At 41.5% G+C, this 18,694-nt stretch overlaps 1 protein-coding gene across 4 annotated transcripts in view; it reads left to right on the forward strand.

Annotated features, from left to right (window-relative positions):
* LOC130361839 (probable cation-transporting ATPase 13A4) overlaps nucleotides 1-18,694 on the forward strand; it is a 108,044-nt gene that overhangs the window by 33,712 nt on the left and 55,638 nt on the right. For all 4 annotated transcript variants that reach the window (XM_056565398.1, XM_056565399.1, XM_056565401.1 and 1 more), the window contains exons 13-17: nucleotides 1,334-1,484; nucleotides 9,562-9,633; nucleotides 11,856-12,012; nucleotides 16,421-16,538; nucleotides 16,628-16,752. In XM_056565398.1, the coding sequence (XP_056421373.1) occupies nucleotides 1,334-1,484; nucleotides 9,562-9,633; nucleotides 11,856-12,012; nucleotides 16,421-16,538; nucleotides 16,628-16,752 (623 nt within the window). The remainder of the gene's footprint in view (nucleotides 1-1,333; nucleotides 1,485-9,561; nucleotides 9,634-11,855; nucleotides 12,013-16,420; nucleotides 16,539-16,627; nucleotides 16,753-18,694) is intronic.

The following is an 18,694-nucleotide window of genomic DNA, read 5'->3' on the forward strand; positions in this document are numbered from 1 at the left end:
TATGTCTCTATACACTGTACACACAGAGGAGGAGATCCTGCACTTCTATATCTCTATACACTATACACACAGAGGAGGAGATCCTGCACTTCTATGTCTCTATACACTGCACACACAGGGGAGGAGATCCTGCACTTCTATGTCTCTATGCACTGTACACACAGAGGAGGAGATCCTGCACTTCTATATCTCTATACACTGCACACACAGAGGAGAATATCTTACACTTCTATGTCTCTATACACTGTACACACAGAGGAGGAGATCCTGCACTTCTATGTCTCTATACACTGCACACACAGAGGAGGAGATCCGGCACTTTGTCTCTATATACTGTACATACAGAGGAGGAGATCCTGCACTTTGTCTCTATATACTGTACATACAGAGGAGGAGATCCTGTGCTAATATATCTATATACACTGTACACAGAGGAGGAGATCCTGTAATAATATATCTATATGCACTGTACACACAGAGGAGGAGATCCGGCACTTTGTCTCTATATACTGTATATATAGAGGAGGAGATCCTGCACTTTGTCTCTATATACTGTACATATAGAAGAGGAGATCCTGCACTATGTCTCTATACACCGCCTAAAAAACAACAGTCACAGAAAAAGCAGCATGAACTGTTTTTAAAAGCCTAGGGTGAGATTTCCTACTTACATGGTTGTCTGTCTTTCTGCAGTTTGTGTACATTCACTCCTCCCATCTCCCTTCTCCCTGCTCCATAGACTTGTATTTCTTGTCTTCATACACATGACGAAGCTGAACTGATTTTCAGAGTAGATGAGTTTAGCTACAGGAAAAGGAGAGGAGGAAAACAGTTTCATAACTGGAAAAAGAAGCATTTTTGTCTGATAACATATATTACAAAGCTCTTAAAGGAGCACTCTGGTGATTAAAAAAAATGAAATCATTTGGTGCTAAAAAGTTAATCAGATTTGTAAATTGCTTCTATTAAAAAATCTTAACTCTTCCAGTACTTATCAGCTGCTGTATGCTCCAGAGGAAGTTGAGTCGTTCTTTCCAGTCTGACCACAGTACTGTCTGCTGACACCTCTGTCAATGTCAGGAACTGTCCAGAGCAGAAGAGGTTCAGAGAGAGCACTGTGGTCAGACTGAAAAGAACTACACAGCTTCCTCTGTAGTATACAGCAGCTGAAGTACTGGAAGGATTAAGATTTTTTAATAGAAGTAATTTACAAATCTGTTTAACTGTCTAGCACCAGTTGATTTAATATATATATTAAAATAAAATAATTTTACTGTTAATTAACATACAAATACTGTATTTTTGTTATTATAACATATACATTGTCTTGAAGCTTCCAGGAAGCATATTGCTTTACACCTGGGAATAGCTTTCCATGGAGTCCACTACTAGGAGGAATGGTCAGCTGTCATTCACTGATCGTCCTGGATGGCAAAATACAGGGAGATCCATTGGATTTGAAAATGTTCCAGTCTACAGGCTGGGTATGTTTTATGTTTTACAGTAATGTTATTGAAATGTTGCTATGCGTGTTCTAAATACTATGGTCTAGGCAGAGGAGCTTATTGGTGCCTTCCCTAATACATAGCACTTAAAGGGGTACTCCGGTGAAAACATTTTTTCTTTTAAATCAACTGGTGGCAGAAAGTTAAACATATTTGTAAATTACTTCTATTAAAAAATCTTAATCGTTCCTGTACTTATTAGCTGCTGAATAATACAGAGGAAATTCTTTTCTTTTTGGAATGCTCTCTGATGACATCACGACCACAGTTCTCTCTGCTTACATTATTATAATAATAATAACGCTTTATTTATTGTTGTCCTTAGTGGGATTTGAACCCAAGTCCCTAGCACTGCAAGGCAGCAGTGCTAACCACTGAGCAACCATGCTGCCCTTAGCATACATCTGCTATGCATGGTTGCTAAAATGGACAGAGATGTCAGCTGAGAGCACTGTGTTCGTGATGTCATCAGTGTTCCAAAAAAAAAGGAATTTCCTCTGTAGCATTCAGCAGCTAATAAGTACTGGAAGGATTAAGATTTTTTAATAGAAGTAATTTACAAATATGTTTAACTTTCTGCCACCAGTTGATTTAAAAGAAAAAAGGTTTTCACCGGAGTACCCCTTTAAGCCACACAGTATGTCTTGCCAGGAGCACACCAGATTCACCCCTGCTTGTAGTGCTGGTTCAATGGCAGGGGTGGACTGACACGTTGGGCATTCGGGCACTTCCCGTGTCTGAGGGGGCCCAGATACAGTCATGTGCCCAGACAAAGACTAACATTTGAAGGAGCTGCAGAGTTTAATTCTATCTGTGTCTTAGGACATGGATAGAGATAAGCTTTCCTGCTCCTTCTATGGATGGCCCTTTAAGAAAAAAAAATGCTTGCACGGCTGCCTAGGAGGTTGCCTGGGGGAGTGAGGCAGCAGGCACTGACCATTTACCTGTAAGTGATTAATTACTATCTATCTATACACACACACACACACACACACACCAGGCTTTTCCAACCAGTGTGTCTCCAACTGTTGCAAAACTACAACTCCCAGCATGCCTAGTTAGCCTTTGGCTGGGAGTTGTAGTTTTGCATCAGCTGGAGGCACATTGTTAGGAAAACACTGCTCTAGTAGCCTATTGGGAGCCTTAAGGATGGATAGGAGAAAGGGTTAAATAAAGACATTAAAAGTTGTCCAACCTCCTAAATGTGAATGGGATATGTGTATTATATGTAAGCGTATGTGTATATAACGCATTTTTGCAAATTTTGGGGGCTTCTGTTGCTACGCAGTGCACCTTGCAATATAAATTACACATTGGCCCTTATTTACCAAGAGTGGAGTGTAGGTTTCTTTGTGGGTTTTATTTCCCTACAATTTATTTTCCACATTTTCCACTTTCCCTACATTTTGCTTTTTTTTTACACATGCTTTGATCTGTCTGGTTTTCCTCAGCTGAAACCCAGCATGTTTTCTGTGGAAATCTTAGTAAATATGTTGGGATTTTGTTAAAATGTCGGGAGTGTGTCCCTTTTTTTGGTGACCACGCCCCCTTTTCCTGCTGGTCACGCCCCTTTTTCGAGTTTCCTTAGCAAAATGGAGAGTTAGTCAGGGTTTCTTCAATTCTGGCGCAAATTTTGGCACAGACAAAACGTTGGGTTTGCAATAGTAAATGAGGGCCATTTTCTTTATTCTGTAGGTCATACAATTACAGTAATGTCCAATTTTTACAGGTAAACTAACAACCTGTTTCTGAAATTACGCTGAGAAGCAAGCAGATCAAAATACAAATTGTAGATGTGTGGCTATGTTTCTCTATTTTTGTACCCAACTTATATAGGTTTTATTTTATTATACTACTTTTAAAAAATAACTTTCTGTACGAAAAAAAAGCATACTGACCCCCTATAACATTTTTTTCCATGTATGAAGATGTATGAAAGCTTATTTTATGCACTATGATCTGTAGTTTTCATCGATACCATTTTTGTTTTAATGGGCATAAGAGGCGTAGCTAGAAACCATGGGGCACCGGTGCGAAAAATTGCCCTGGCCCCCTACCACCTAACGACTCTCTTCCCCAATCCCGGACGACCCCTTACTCGGCTGCACAAAGATATCAGTGACTACAGTCAGGGGAATACGCAACAATATAAGTGACTAACAGGCAGGGCCTGACAGACAAAACAGGCATTTAAGAATAAGCAGCCCATTTTTCTGGAGGGGGTCCAACTGCTGGGACCCCTACCAATCAACAATCAGCTGTTATAAAGCTATAACTCCCATCATGTCTGGAGAGCCTTAGGCATTATAGGAGTTGTAGTTTTTCAACAGCTGGAGAGCCACAGATTAGGGTACAACATCACCCATCATCACTGCGGAACTTACAAGTGACTCCAGCTCTGATGGGACAGTCAGGAGAAAACACAATGATATCAGTGACCTGAGTGTTGTCTTTTCTTTTCTTCTACATCTGGTCCAGACTTCAGGACTTCTTCCAGCTCCATCTTCTCTGCAGAGTCTGACACCCGGACATCATAGGTTCTCACTTTGTCAGTAGATCCTCATCCTCTGTATGAAGACAATAATCATTATTATTGCTAAATACTGTACCCCCTGAATATAATAATGCCACACACTGCACCCCCTGAATATAAAACTACCATCCACTGTACTCCTTGAATATAATACTGCCACCTACTGTACCCCTTGAATATAAAACAACCATCCACTGTACTCCTTGAATATAATACTGCCACCTACTTAACCCCCTGAATGTAAAACTACCATCCACTATACTCCTTGAATATAATACTGCCACCTACTGTACCCCTTGAATATAAAACTACCATCTACTGTACTCCTTGAATATAATACTGCCACCTACTTAATCCCCTGAATATAAAACTACCATCCACTGTACTCCTTGATTATAATACTGAAACCTACTTAATCCCCTGAATATAAAAACTACCATCCACTGTACTCCTTGAATATAATACTGCCGCCTACTGTACGCCCTGAATATAAAACTACCATCCACTGTACTCCTTGAATATAATACTGCCGCCTACTGTACGCCCTGAATATAAAACTACCATCCACTGTACTCCTTGAATATAATACTGCCACCTACTGTACCCCCTGAATATAAAACTACCATCCACTGTACTCCTTGAATATAATACTCCCACCTACTGCCACCCACTGCACCCCCTGAATATATAACTACCATCCACTGTTCCTCCTGCATATAATACTGCCACCCACTGTACCCCCTTAATATAATACTGCCACCCACTGCACCCCCTGAATATAAAACTACCATCCACTGTACCCCTTAAATATAATACTGCCACCTACTGTACCCCCTGAATATAATACTACCACCTACTGTACACCCTGAATATATAACTACCATCCACTGTAACTCCTGGATATAATACTGCCACCCACTATACCCCCTGAATATAATACTGCCACCTACTGTACCCCCTGAATATAATACTGCTACCTACTGTACCCCCTGAATATCTAACTATCATCCACTGTACCTCCTGCATATAATACTGCCACCCACTGCACCCCCTGAATATATAACTACCATCCACTGTTCCTCCTGCATATAATACTGCCACCCACTGCACCCCCTGAATATAATACTGCCACCCACTGCACCCCCTGAATATAAAACTACCATCCAATGTACCCCTTGAATATAACACTGCCACCTACTGTACCCCCTGAATATAATACTGCCACCTACTGTACACCCTGAATATATAACTACCATCCACTGTACCTCCTGCATATAATACTGCCACCCACTATACCCCCTGAATATAATACTGCCACCTACTGTACCCCCTGAATATAATACTGCTACCTACTGTACCCCCTGAATATCTAACTACCATCCACTGTACCTCCTGCATATAATACTGCCACCCACTGTACCCCCTGAATATAATAATGCCACCTACTGTTCACCCTGAATATAATACTTTCCTCTTAAATATAATACTGCCACACACTGTGCCCCTGAATATAAACCCTCAAAATAACCATGCTATAAGCTGTACCCTCCTGCACATCATACATACACACATCTTGCTTACACATATCTATCATTCATACACACATTATTCATACATATCATACATAGAGTGACTTAGAGAAACAGAGAGTCGGCACTGATTGACCTCTGCTAATACTGCACACCTGCAGAGTCCATGTTAGTGCTTGTGGAAACACAGATCCTAAAACTGTATGCTCCATGGTGCTCAACCTTCAGAGTGCAAGAATTGCATTCACATAAAGACAATGAAGAAAATCAGGTGGCACTCACGGTATTGTGAACAGTATCTTCTTTATTCGGTGCGGTGCATAAACAGACAGCGGGGCGCTTGGATCAGCAGTGTAACGGACGACAGCTATTTCATGCCGCTCCCGGCGCTTCTTCAGGTGATTTTCTTCATTGTCATCATCCATACACACACATCATTCATACACACACCACCTCCGGACCCCTCAAACACATGCATTATACATACATACACATTATACACACACATGCATCATACATACATCCGCCGTCTCCAGATCCCTCTGCATAATTCATCTCAACACATCATACATACATCCTTATAGCTTACACACATCTCCACACATCATACATATACATCTCGCTTACACACATTATTCATACATCATTCATACAGTACATACACACACATCATTCATACACACGCCGCCTCTGGGCCCCCCACACATACATAATACTTACACACCATACATACACATACATCATACATAAACACATATCATACATACACCTGCCTCCTCCAGATCCCCCAACATAATACATGTCCACACATCATACATATATCCTTTTAGCTTACACACATCATACATTCTTCTTGCTTACACAACATCTATCATTCATACATCATACATACAGTACATACACACACATCATTCATACACATGCTGCCTCCAGACACCAAACCCCCATGCATATATACATCGCATAACACATACATGCAAACATCATACATACACATGATCCCCCCCCATAAACACACATCATTCATACACATGCTGCCTCCAGACACCAAACCCCCATGCATATATATATCGCATAACACATACATGCAAACATCATACATACACATGATCCCCCCATACACACACATCATTCATACACACGCTGCCTCCAGACACCCAACCCCCCATTCATATATACATTGCATAACACATACATGCAAACATCATACATACACATGATCCCCCCCATACACACACATCATTCATACACACGCTGCCTCCAGACACCAAACCCCCCAATGCATATATACATCGCATAACACATACATGCAAACATCATACATACACATGATCAACCCCCCCATACACACACATCATTCATACACACGCTGCCTCCAGACACCATCCCCCCCATGCATATATACATCGCCTAACACATGCATGCAAACATCATACATATACATGACCCCCCCCCCCATACACACACATCATTCATACACACGCTGCCTCCAGACACCAAACCCCCCATGCATATATACATCGCATAACATATACATACAAACATCATACATACACATGATCCCCCCCATACACACACATCATTCATACACATGCTGCCTCCAGACACCAAACCCCCCATGCATATATACATCGCATAACACATACATGCAAACATCACACATACACATGATCCCCCCCATACACACTCATCATTCATACACACGCTGCCTCCAGACACCAAACCCCCCCATTCATATATACATTGCATAACACATACATGCAAACATCATACATACACATGATCCCCCCATACACACACATCATTCATACACACGCTGCCTCCAGACCACAACCCCCCCATGCATATATACATTGTGCAACACATATATGCAAACATCATACATACACATGATCCCCCCCATACACACACATCATTCATACACATGCTGCCTCCAGACACCAACCCCCCCATGCATATATACATCGCATAACACATACATGCAAACATCACACATACACATGCTCCCCCCCATACACACTCATCATTCATACACACGCTGCCTCCAGACACCAAACCCCCCCATTCATATATACATTGCATAACACATACATGCAAACATCATACATACACATGATCCCCCCATACACACACATCATTCATACACACGCTGCCTCCAGACCACAACCCCCCCATGCATATATACATTGCATAACACATACATGCAAACATTATACATACACATGATCCCCCCCATACACACACATCATTCATACACACGCTGCCTCCAGACACCAAACCCCACCATGCATATATACATCGCATAACACATACATGCAAACATCATACATATACATGACCCCCCCCCCCCCCCCCCCCTGGTCCTCGGTCTCCTCACCTGCATACGCCGTGAGTTCAGGGTGATCCGTTCCCGGGAATCCAGCGTCGGAGGCAGCAGGCCGCACGGAAGCTTTAGTGCTCTGGGTAGGCCAAAGCAGAGTCCCGTGCTACATCGCGGCCCGGGGGTGTGGGAGGTTGGGGTTCCGGGTTTTTAGGGGTTTTAGTTCGGAGGGGGGCACTGCTGGGGGCCCCTACATAGACGGAAGGCCACCAGGAACATGTTGCCGCGGATGTTTGGCTCAGAGGCAGATAAGGAGCAACAGCTCCCATCTACTTGCCAGCCTCCACTTCTTCCTAGGCACCAGGAGCAAGAAGACGTTCGTGCCTGCGCGGCGCACGTTTGCCTCCAGCAGCTAATCCGCTGCGGCAGGAGGAGGGGTAAGAGCGGCCGCAAAGTTAAAGAAAAAAAAAGTTTTTAAACATTGCATTGAGGCAGACAGCCCCCTAGACGTCCCGGCGTGCCCGATATCCAGTCCGGCCCTGGCTGCAGCATAGCATAATATAGTGAAGTGGCAGGGGGCGCTACGGGCCCCCGGGCTACGGGGCCCGGTCGCAAATGCTAACCTTGCGACCTCTATAGCTACGCCACTGATGGGCATTTTCTGTAGGGATTTTACATTTTATTCACAATTTTCTAGTGCCCATATTAGACTATTAAATGTAATCTTTAGATTGCAAACACTGAGTGTGTTATCGGCTGCAGATTCTGTCTGCACTATTGGAGCATAGATCGGATGGCGGAGAGGCAGATAAGGGTCCTCCTGCCCTCCTCTCAGCTGATCTGGACCCCCGCGTTCCTGTCGCAGTGTCCCAATAAACCCACTGAGCAAGCAATTTTAGATGAGGTTTTTTCCATTTTATATACTGCAATTAACATTGCTTGTGGTGTCTAAAGGGTTAATGCTGGACATCGAACATCGAGCCTTCTCATTGGTTGATGATTGATCGGTTGATGATGTTGAGCTGCCTGAGGGTGAGCCAAACTAAATGGGGGGGGGGGGGGGAATTTATCAAAACCTGTGCAAAGGAAAAGTTGTCCAGTAGCCCATAGCACCCAATCAGATTGCTTCATTTTGTAGAGGCCTTGTTAAAAATGAAAGAAGCGATCTGATTGGTTGCTATGTGCAACTGGGTAACTTTTCCTCTGGACAGGTTTTGATAAATCTCCCCCAGTGTGTATAAATCTAAGTAACAACAAGTTGTTATAATGTTTACTTTTATTACAGAAATATTTTACAGAAAAAAGATTATGGGGGAGATTTATCAAAACCTGTGGAGGGAAAATGTTGCCCAGTTGCCCATAGCAACCAATCAGCTCGATTCTTTCAGTTTTAACAAGGCCTCTGTAAAATGAAAGAAGAACTTTCAACTTTTCCTCTCCACAGGTTTTGATAAGTCTCCCCCTATAATTTATTTTTTGGATCCTTCCCAATAATTTCAGCTTTCAAATTTCAGAATAGTCCATTAAAAAGTTGATAAAACAATAAAATGTGGACAGGTTAGAAGCCAGGAATGTGATGACATGCAGTTTGTGTATATACAGTCTGTGTATATAATAGAAAATATATCCACATGTGTATAATATATGTTTATTATTTGTACTTTATACGTTTAGGTTTTAAAAGACACCGAAAACAATGACTCACAACTATATAAAATTGTAGAACCTGGAGCAGATTCTGAACAGGTAAATTCCATAGCAAGAACTTTATTGCGTTGAAGATGTTCCTCTAGTGCAGTGGTCTTCAACCTGCAGACCTCCAGATGTTGCAAAACTACAACTCCCAGCATGCCCAGACAGCCGTTGGCTGTCCGGGCATGCTGGGAGTTGTAGTTTTACAACATCTGGAGGTCCGCAGGTTGGAGACCACTGCTCTAGTGCATGCAGTGTGGCAAATGTATAAAATGGTATAATATACTGTGATAGCCCTTGGGGGGATATAATACAGTGGGGGTGTTGCTTCGGTATTTGAGGGGTTAATTTAGCCCCTGTCACTCGTGACGCCAGGGTGAGGGTTAATACGCTGAGGTAAATCTTCGGCCTATCGCCACCCTTCCCAGAAACGATAGGTGTGTGCTTAAATGAATGAAGGTCCACAATAGGGATGAACTTGAACTTGCATAAACTTTACTGAAGTATTTGCGGTACATCCAATTAAGAGCAACAGTCTTAGTAATACAGTCTCTATACAGCTCAGCAATGATTGACAGATGCTGCGGACCATTGACTTATCCAAGGCTTAATAGAATTAGGATTTGTGCAGAGATCCGTCCGGATTTAGGGGTCTGTTTAGGTCCGGTGATCTTGCGAAGTTAACAGGGATTGAGATAACTCACAGTTTTGTATGAATGGCCGTTTCCGGAAGATAGCTGCACAGATAGCTGCGCAGATCCGTCCTCATCAGTAGCTCACGAGGAAAGAGAGAAATTAAGGGCCGCCGCTCCCTTATATGGGCAGGGGCGTTTTGGATTGGTCCGTGTCAGCTGTCACTCACCGTTACAAGGCATGATGGGTGAACACGTCACTGGGACCTCCTAAGGTCCTAAAGCAAAACCATAGAGTTTTCCACCTGATCACATGACCCGCAGGTCCTGTTACGCTACAAACAGGTAGACAATTCAATATATACACTTTTTATACTTATAACTGTATAAATATCAGATAGAACTACTATATATTTAGTGGCTAAGTGAGAGGTGACAAGGGGAAGACTAGAAAAGAGGGACCCCGACGTCCTAGGGACTCTGACTATGGGGACCTCTACATAGGTAACGTATAAAATAGGGTACCGGGACACCAAAATACAATATAGTTACATTCTGTAGTTCTGTGTTATGTCCATAATGGATATACAAATAAAGTATTATTTATTTTACCATATCATTGTTTTTCATTAGTGGTATGTGGAAATGAAAGTACATTCTAAATAATTTAGTGAGCAAGAATTAAAAATGTGACTGCGCATTTAAATACTCTCTGTTAGTGACAGACAAGCAAAGTACCAGTGGTATGAAATTGTGCATTGTAGCTCATTTTACTTAAAGGGGTATTCCGGCCTTAGACATCTTATCCCCTATCCATTCTGTGCCGGCCGCTGCTCCAGAGACTGAGACATGACGCCCCGCCCCCTTGTGATGCCAGATCAGGGCCAGGTGCTGCACGGAGTTCGCATGGGGGTCCTAGCGACGGGACCCTCATGATCAGACATATCCTTTGGATAGGGGATAGGATGTCTAAGGTCGGAATACCCCTTTGAAGGAGTACTGTGGTACAGGAAAACGTATCCCCTATCCAAAGAATAGGGTATAAATGTATAATCGCAGGGGGTCCGAGTGCTGAGACCCCCCGTGATCTCCCGCACTGTACCCTTGTTCTCCCCAGGAACGGAACATGTCAACCCCCACATGAATTGGCAGCCAACTATCCATGTATCTCTATTAGGAGCTTTAGATAAAGCAGGCGGCTATCTCTGGCTCTCCCATAGAGAAACATGGAGGGGGTATGTAGGCCGCCGAATCGTGCAGGGGTCGACATGCTCTGTTCCTGGAGAGAGCTTGGATTCAGTGCAGGGCAGTCCCAGCAGTCGGCCCCCCTTGCAATCAGACATTTATCCCCTTTCCTTTGGATTGGTGATTAGTTTTCCTGCACCACGATAATCCTTTAAGCTTAGCTTGATTTCCTATTATGCTTCTTCCTACTATACAGTTGGTGATAGGAAAGCGTTTCCCATGCAGTGCCCATAGAACACCAAGAATGTGACTGTTTATACAAAAGTTTCCTAATTCTAATTTAGAAAAAAATATCCTGTACATACAGTAGGTAATAATGGTCTAATTTGGGAAATAATGGTATTATTTTGAATAATGTAATAAAAACCCATTTTGTGACAAAACTGATTACCTATTCAGGTCCCAGTGGAAGGTATAGCTATCCTGCATCAGTTTCCTTTCTCATCCAGCCTACAACGTATGTCAGTCGTCGCTGAAGTTATAGGAGGTGATGAATGTCTTGTTTTTATGAAAGGAGCTCCGGAAATGGTGGAACAATTTTGTAAACCAGAAACAGGTATTATTACGATTATTTTTTAACCTTGCTTTTTGATTGTTTCATGGGTTCTGTATAATATTTAAAAAGAACTTGAGTCCCTGGAGCCACATATTTGAGCTCTTCTGTAGCTATTTTCTCAACAGTTACCCCTATAGTAGTGCCTGCATTTTTGCATTTCTCTATTCTGCCAGCACTGCTCTATGATATATTCCCTGCCCTCACTTCCCTTACTACCTATGATTATAGCCCACACATGAGTGTATGTGTTACGCTGGCTTTTCACTAGCTAAAATTGGTTCAGTGTTATCTGTATAGAATGAATTTGTCTAATGAATACATTTTTAAAATGATCCAAAACAATAAAGAAACTACATTCTATTTAGAACACAAAGAGACATTTTAGCAAGTGAAAAGCCTATATAACATACACTGACAAATTAACCCCTTAAGGATGCAGGACGTAAATGTACGTCCTGGTGCGGTGGTACTTAACGCACCAGGACGTACATTTACGTCCTGTGCATAACCGCGGGCATAGCGATGCCCGTGTCATGCGCGGCTGATCCCGGGTGCTGATTGCAGCCAGGGACCCGCCGGCAATGGCCGACGCCCGCGATCTCGCGGGCGTCCGCCATTAACCCCTCAGGTGCCGGGATCAATACAGATCCCGGCATCTGCGGCAGTGCGCGATTTAAATGAACGATCGGATCGCCCGCAGCGCTGCTGCGAGGATCCGATCATTCAGAACGCCGCACGGAGGTCCCCTCACCTTCCTCCTTCCGGCTCCCGGCGTCTTCTGCTCTGGTCTGAGATCGAGCAGACCAGAGCAGAAGATCGCCGATAATACTGATCTGTTCTATGTCCTATACATAGAACAGATCAGTATTAGCAATCATGGTATTGCTATGAATAGTCCCCTATGGGGACTATTCAATTGTAAAAAAAAAAATGTAAAAGTAAAAGTTAAAAAAAAGTAAAAAATCCCCTCCCCCAATAAAAAAGTAAAACGTCCGTTTTTTCCTATTTTACCCCCAAAAAGCGTAAAAAATTAATTTTATAGACATATTTGGTATCGCTGCGTGCGTAAATGTCCGAACTATTAAACTTAAAATGTTAATGATCCCGTACGGTGAACGGCGTGAACGTAAAAAAAAAAAAAAAAGTCCAAAATTGCTACTTTTTTTATACATTTTATTAAAAAAAATTATAAAAAATGTATTAAAAGTTTTTTATATGCAAATGTGGTATCAAAAAAAAGTACAGATCATGGCACAAAAAATGAGCCCTTATACCACCGCTTATACGGAAAAATAAAAAAGTTAGAGGTCATCAAAATAAAGGGATTATAAACGTACTAATTTGGTTAAAAAGTTTGTGATTTTTTTTAACACAACAATAATATAAAAGTATGTAATATTGGGTATCATTTTAATCATATTGACCCTCAGAATAAAGAACACATGTCATTTTTACCGTAAATTGTACAGCGTGAAAACGAAACCTTCCAAAATTAACAAAATTGCGTTTTTCTTTTTAATTTCCCCACAAAAATAGCGTTTTTTGTTTGCGCCATATATTTTATGATATAATGAGTTATGTCATTACAAAGGACAACTGGTCGTGCATAAAACAAGCCCTTATACTAGTCTGTGGATGAAAATATAAAAGAGTTATGATTTTTAGAAGGCGAGGAGGAAAAAATGAAAACGTAAAAATCCTTAAGGCCAAAATGGGCTGAGTCCTTAAGGGGTTATAGCACATACATGATTGTTAATATGCAGTGTGTTACTTACTATACAAGAAACTATAAGACCACAAGGATATTAAATAAATCCTTCAGAAAACAAAACATTTTTCTTCAGCATGCAGGGCCTGACTTACTTGTAGTTACATAGGCCCAGATATATCAAACTGTGTAAAAGAAAAAGTAGAGAGATTTTGCCATAACAACCAATCACAGCTTAGCTTTACCAGAACTTGTTTGCTGAGCTGTGATTGGTCGCTGTGGGGGAAATCACTCCACTTTTTCTCTCACACAGTTGGATAAATCTGGGCCTTAGATTCTGTGGCTTGGAGCTGAGGCAGTGTCTGTATGAACAGACAGCATTTCTAAGATAAGGCTGGGTCCACACTACGTTTTGTCCCATACGGGAGCGCATACGGCAGGGGGGAGCTAAAAGCTCGCGCTCCCGTATGTGACCGTATGCGCTCCCGTATGCCATTCACTTCAATGAGCCGACCGGAGTGAAACGTTCGGTCCGGTCGGCTCATTTTTGCGCCGTATGCGCTTTTACAACCGGACCTAAAACTGTGGTCAACCACGGTTTTAGGTCCGGTTGTAAAAGCGCATACGGCGCAAAAATGAGCTGACGTATGGGACAAAACGTAGTGTGGACCCAGCCTAAGCCTTGCCTTGCTCTAATTTCCTTCTGTGCATCTTGGGCTAGGTTCACGTCACAATTTAACCATCCGATTATCGAACCATAAAATCGAACGAAATAGGATTGCAATTGTATGTAAATATTTCTTTGCTATCCGATTTTAAAATTATATCCAAAAATTGTACAGACGAAAATTCCATCAGATTTTCAATAAAAATCTGATCCTGTTTTTAAAATTAATATGTATGCCAATGGCAATAACGTTTTACATATTTGAAGTGTATGTGTTTTGAAGTCTACTGTGCATGCGTACAAAAAAATTGTGTGTGATAAATCTGATAGAATCGCACAGTCACACGATTCCATGCGATTTACATAGACAACAATAATAAAAAAAATCGGGTATGATTTTGATTTGATTTTGAATCTGGACGAAAAATCGGGGTCAACCACGATTTTACCTTCGATCTTAAATCGTGCAAAATCAGATGCGTATCAAAACTGATGCATTTGTTTTCTATCATTAATGAATGGAAGACGGAGACGACTTGGCATGCAGATTTGTATGATCTCAAAGTTAAAAATCGAAGAAGAAGTAGTATAGTAAAATTAAGATGTGAATGCACCCTTAATATTTTTGTTACTGGTAGTAGACTGAGCCTAACAACATGGAGTCAGCACCAAATATGGAAGAATTAAGATCCCTACTGGCTTAAAGGGGTACTCCGGTGGTCAACGTGTTTTTCCGTTTTTGACTTACCCTATTTGTTTTCTTTCATTTCTATTCTTGTGGTTTAGGCAACTCTATTTCCGTTATTTGTTGTCTTTTTATCCCCCATTTTGTTTTCCTATCTTTGCTTCTATTTCCTGTTTCTTTTTGTGCTGAAAACTACAAATCCCAGCATGCCACATGCCTTGCTGGTTTGGGGCAGCTCCTTTTTTTTAATTTTAACTTTTGTTTGTTCCGCCCTTTACCCACCCTACTATTTTCCCGGGTCGGCCCCCTTATACACAGCACACTAATATAATCAGCCTTGGTTGTAATACACTGGCATACACACACAAAAGGGACTACAACTCCCAGCATGTGTCATTCAGGAGTCTTCAGTCTGTGGTATAACACCAGCATGCTGCCTCTGTAGTCTCCTGGGGGCTGTAGTTCACCACACCTCTATAGGGCATACACCAGTGTTTCCCAACCAGGGTGCCTCCAGGTGTTGCAAAACTACTACTACCAGCATACCTGGGCAGCCAAAAGCTGTCCGGGCATGCTGGGAGTTGTAGTTTTGATGCAGCTGAAGACACCCTGGTTGGGAAACAATGCACTTTGTAATATACTGAATAGGCTAGGCCAGTGTTTCCCAATCAGTGTGCCTCCAGCTGTTGCAAAACTACAACTCCCAGCATGCCCAAAGTCTGTCCAGGTATATTGGGAGTTGTTGTTTTGCAACATCTGGAGGCACACTGGTTTGTAAACACTAGCATACACACATAACAGGGACAGGGAAGTATGTCCTTTCTCTCCCCCTGCTCTGGCTTCTTTCTCTCATGCACACCTGCGATCACCTGGAGGGGGAGATGAGGGGGCGTGGCCTATCTCTGTCATGCAGACCTGCGTCCTCCAGGAGGGGGAGATGAGGGGCATGGCTTATCTCTCTCATGCAGTTTTGAAAGAACAGAGAGAAAAAAAGCCATGACATTTTGTCCACAGCCTAATCCTAACATGTGGACAACAGTAAGAGATCCAACACAGAACTACAGAACTTCCTGGCCCACAAACAGGTAAGAAAAAAAGACACATGCTACACAAACATATAATACATGTCAATTGCAAAAAACATGAACATTAAAAGAAGATGTGATGTAGCCAAAAATCTTAACCACCGGAGTACCCCTTTAACTTTTAACATGTTTTAGGTGATAAGAAAGCTTAATTTCAAAAGACAATCATTTGGAGATTTGCTTGTGTGTACTGCTGCTATACATGCAAGGTGTATGCTTCTGTTTAATGTCATTAACTTACATCTTTTTTTCTTGTTATGCAGTGCCATTAAATTTCCCTAAAGTACTTGAGGATTATACTTTACAGGGTTTCCGAGTGATTGCTCTGGCATATAAAAAATTAGCTACAAATAATGTCCAGATTATAGAAAGTTTGGGAAGGTACAGTAATATAATGAATTTTACCATTAGCTTGTGATGTTTGTCTTGACTGATCATCATCTTCATTTATTATCACCATGTTTTCGTAGGGAAGAAGTAGAATCTAATTTAGCATTTCTTGGATTTCTCATAATGGAAAATAAGCTCAAACCTGAGACAAAACCTGTGCTACAAGAACTTATGGAAGCAAAAATAAGGACTGTCATGATAACTGGTATGCCTATATTCTACCACATCGAATGCAGCAATGGTATAGGAGTGGCTTGCTAGTTTTTTAGTGATCACACTATGATGGCTGGTGCAGACAGCAATATTTTGGATATAGCTATAGATGCTGACTAGATAAGGTTTCACCATTATAACCTGTCACAAAGAACATGTAGATACTGTATGCTGCCCAAGCAACCTGTGCAGAGGTTGACCAGTTGGCCATAGCAACCAATGAGATTATGTCTTTTATTTTTCAGAGGCCTTTGTAAAAATTAAAGGAGCAATCTGATTGGTTTCTATGGGCAACTGCACCACTTTTCCACTGTACAGGTTTTGATAAATATTCCACAATCCACAATATACATATATTCTGGAGCAAATTTAAAGCCGACTGTTGTTACCTAAATAATGCCATCAGCAGACACAGTGAAGGACGTATTATCTGATCTCCTGCTGATTTTGTATGTTTGCCCACTGACAAAGAAATGATCAGTCTATCATTTTAATGGTAGGTATGTTTTAACAGTATAAGAATTTGTGAACCTCTTCTTTACACATTGATAAAATGTAAGCCAGATATCATAAAAGAATGTTTACCTGGCCTCCATGGAGAAAGAAACAGATATTAATCCCTTAAGGACGCAGCTAATTTTCACCTTAAAGGAGTACTCCGGTGCACACTTTTTTCATGTTATCCCGTCCGGGCTGCAAAATAAAAGAAAACGCACTTTATCTTACCTGCCAACGAGCCCCCGGAGCTCCGGTACAGGTGTTTGGTCCCCGGGCTGTATTCTTCTTACTTCCGGTTAGCCTGGCACGTCACACGGAGCTTCAGCCTATCACCGGCCGAGGCGGGACATTGCTGCGGCCAGTGATAGGCTGAAGCTCCGTGTGACGTGCCGGGCTAACAGGAAGTAAGAAGAATACAGCCTGGGGACCGAACACCTGTACCGGAGCTCCGGGGGCTCGTTGGCAGGTAAGATAAAGTGCGTTTTCTTTTATTTTGCAGCCCAGACGGGATAACATGAAAAAAGTGTGCACCGAACTACTCCTTTAAGGACATAGCCTTTTTTTTTGCAAATCTGACCACTGTCACTTTATATATTAATAACTCTGGGATGCTTTTACCTTTCATTCTTATTCCAAGATTGTTTTTCGTAACATATTCTACTTTAACACAGTTGTACATTTTTGCCGTTATTTGCATCCTTTCTTGGTGAAAAATCACAAAATGTCATGATTTTTTTTTTTTTTTAATTTAGCATTTTTCTAACTTTGAAACTCTCTGCTTGTAAGGAAAATTAATATTCCAATTAAATTATATATTGATTCACAAATACAATATGTCTACTTTATGTTGGCATCATAAAGTTGACATGTTTTTACTTTTTGAAGACATTAGAGGGCTTCAAAGTATAGCAGCAATTTTTAAAATTTTCATGAAAATTTCAACATCTGAATTTTTCAGAGAACAGTTTAGTTTGAAGTGGATTTGAGGGGTCTTTCTTTGAGAAATACCCCATAAATTACCACATTATAGAAACTGAACCCCTCAAAGTATTCAAAATGACATTCAAAAAGTTTGTTAACCATTTAGGTGTTTCACAAGAATAGCAGCAAAGTGGAGGAGAAAAATCAAAATCTAAATTTTTATACTAACATGTTATTGTAGCCACACACATGGCATACTATTTTGCAAACTACACCCCTCAAGGAACGTAAAAAGGGGAATAGTAAGCCTTAACAAATCACAGGTGTTTGACAACTTTGCATTGAAGTTGAACATGAAAATTGAAAATTAGATTTTTAACACTAAAATGATGGTGTTACCCCAATTTTTTCTTGTTCACAAGGGGTAATAGGAGAAAATGCCCCCTTAAATTTAAAACCCCATTTCTTCTGAGTATGGAAATATCCAATATGTGGACGTTAAGAGCTCTACTGGT

Source organism: Hyla sarda, chromosome 3, assembly GCF_029499605.1.
Source record: "Hyla sarda isolate aHylSar1 chromosome 3, aHylSar1.hap1, whole genome shotgun sequence".
Lineage (NCBI taxonomy): Eukaryota > Metazoa > Chordata > Amphibia > Anura > Hylidae > Hyla > Hyla sarda.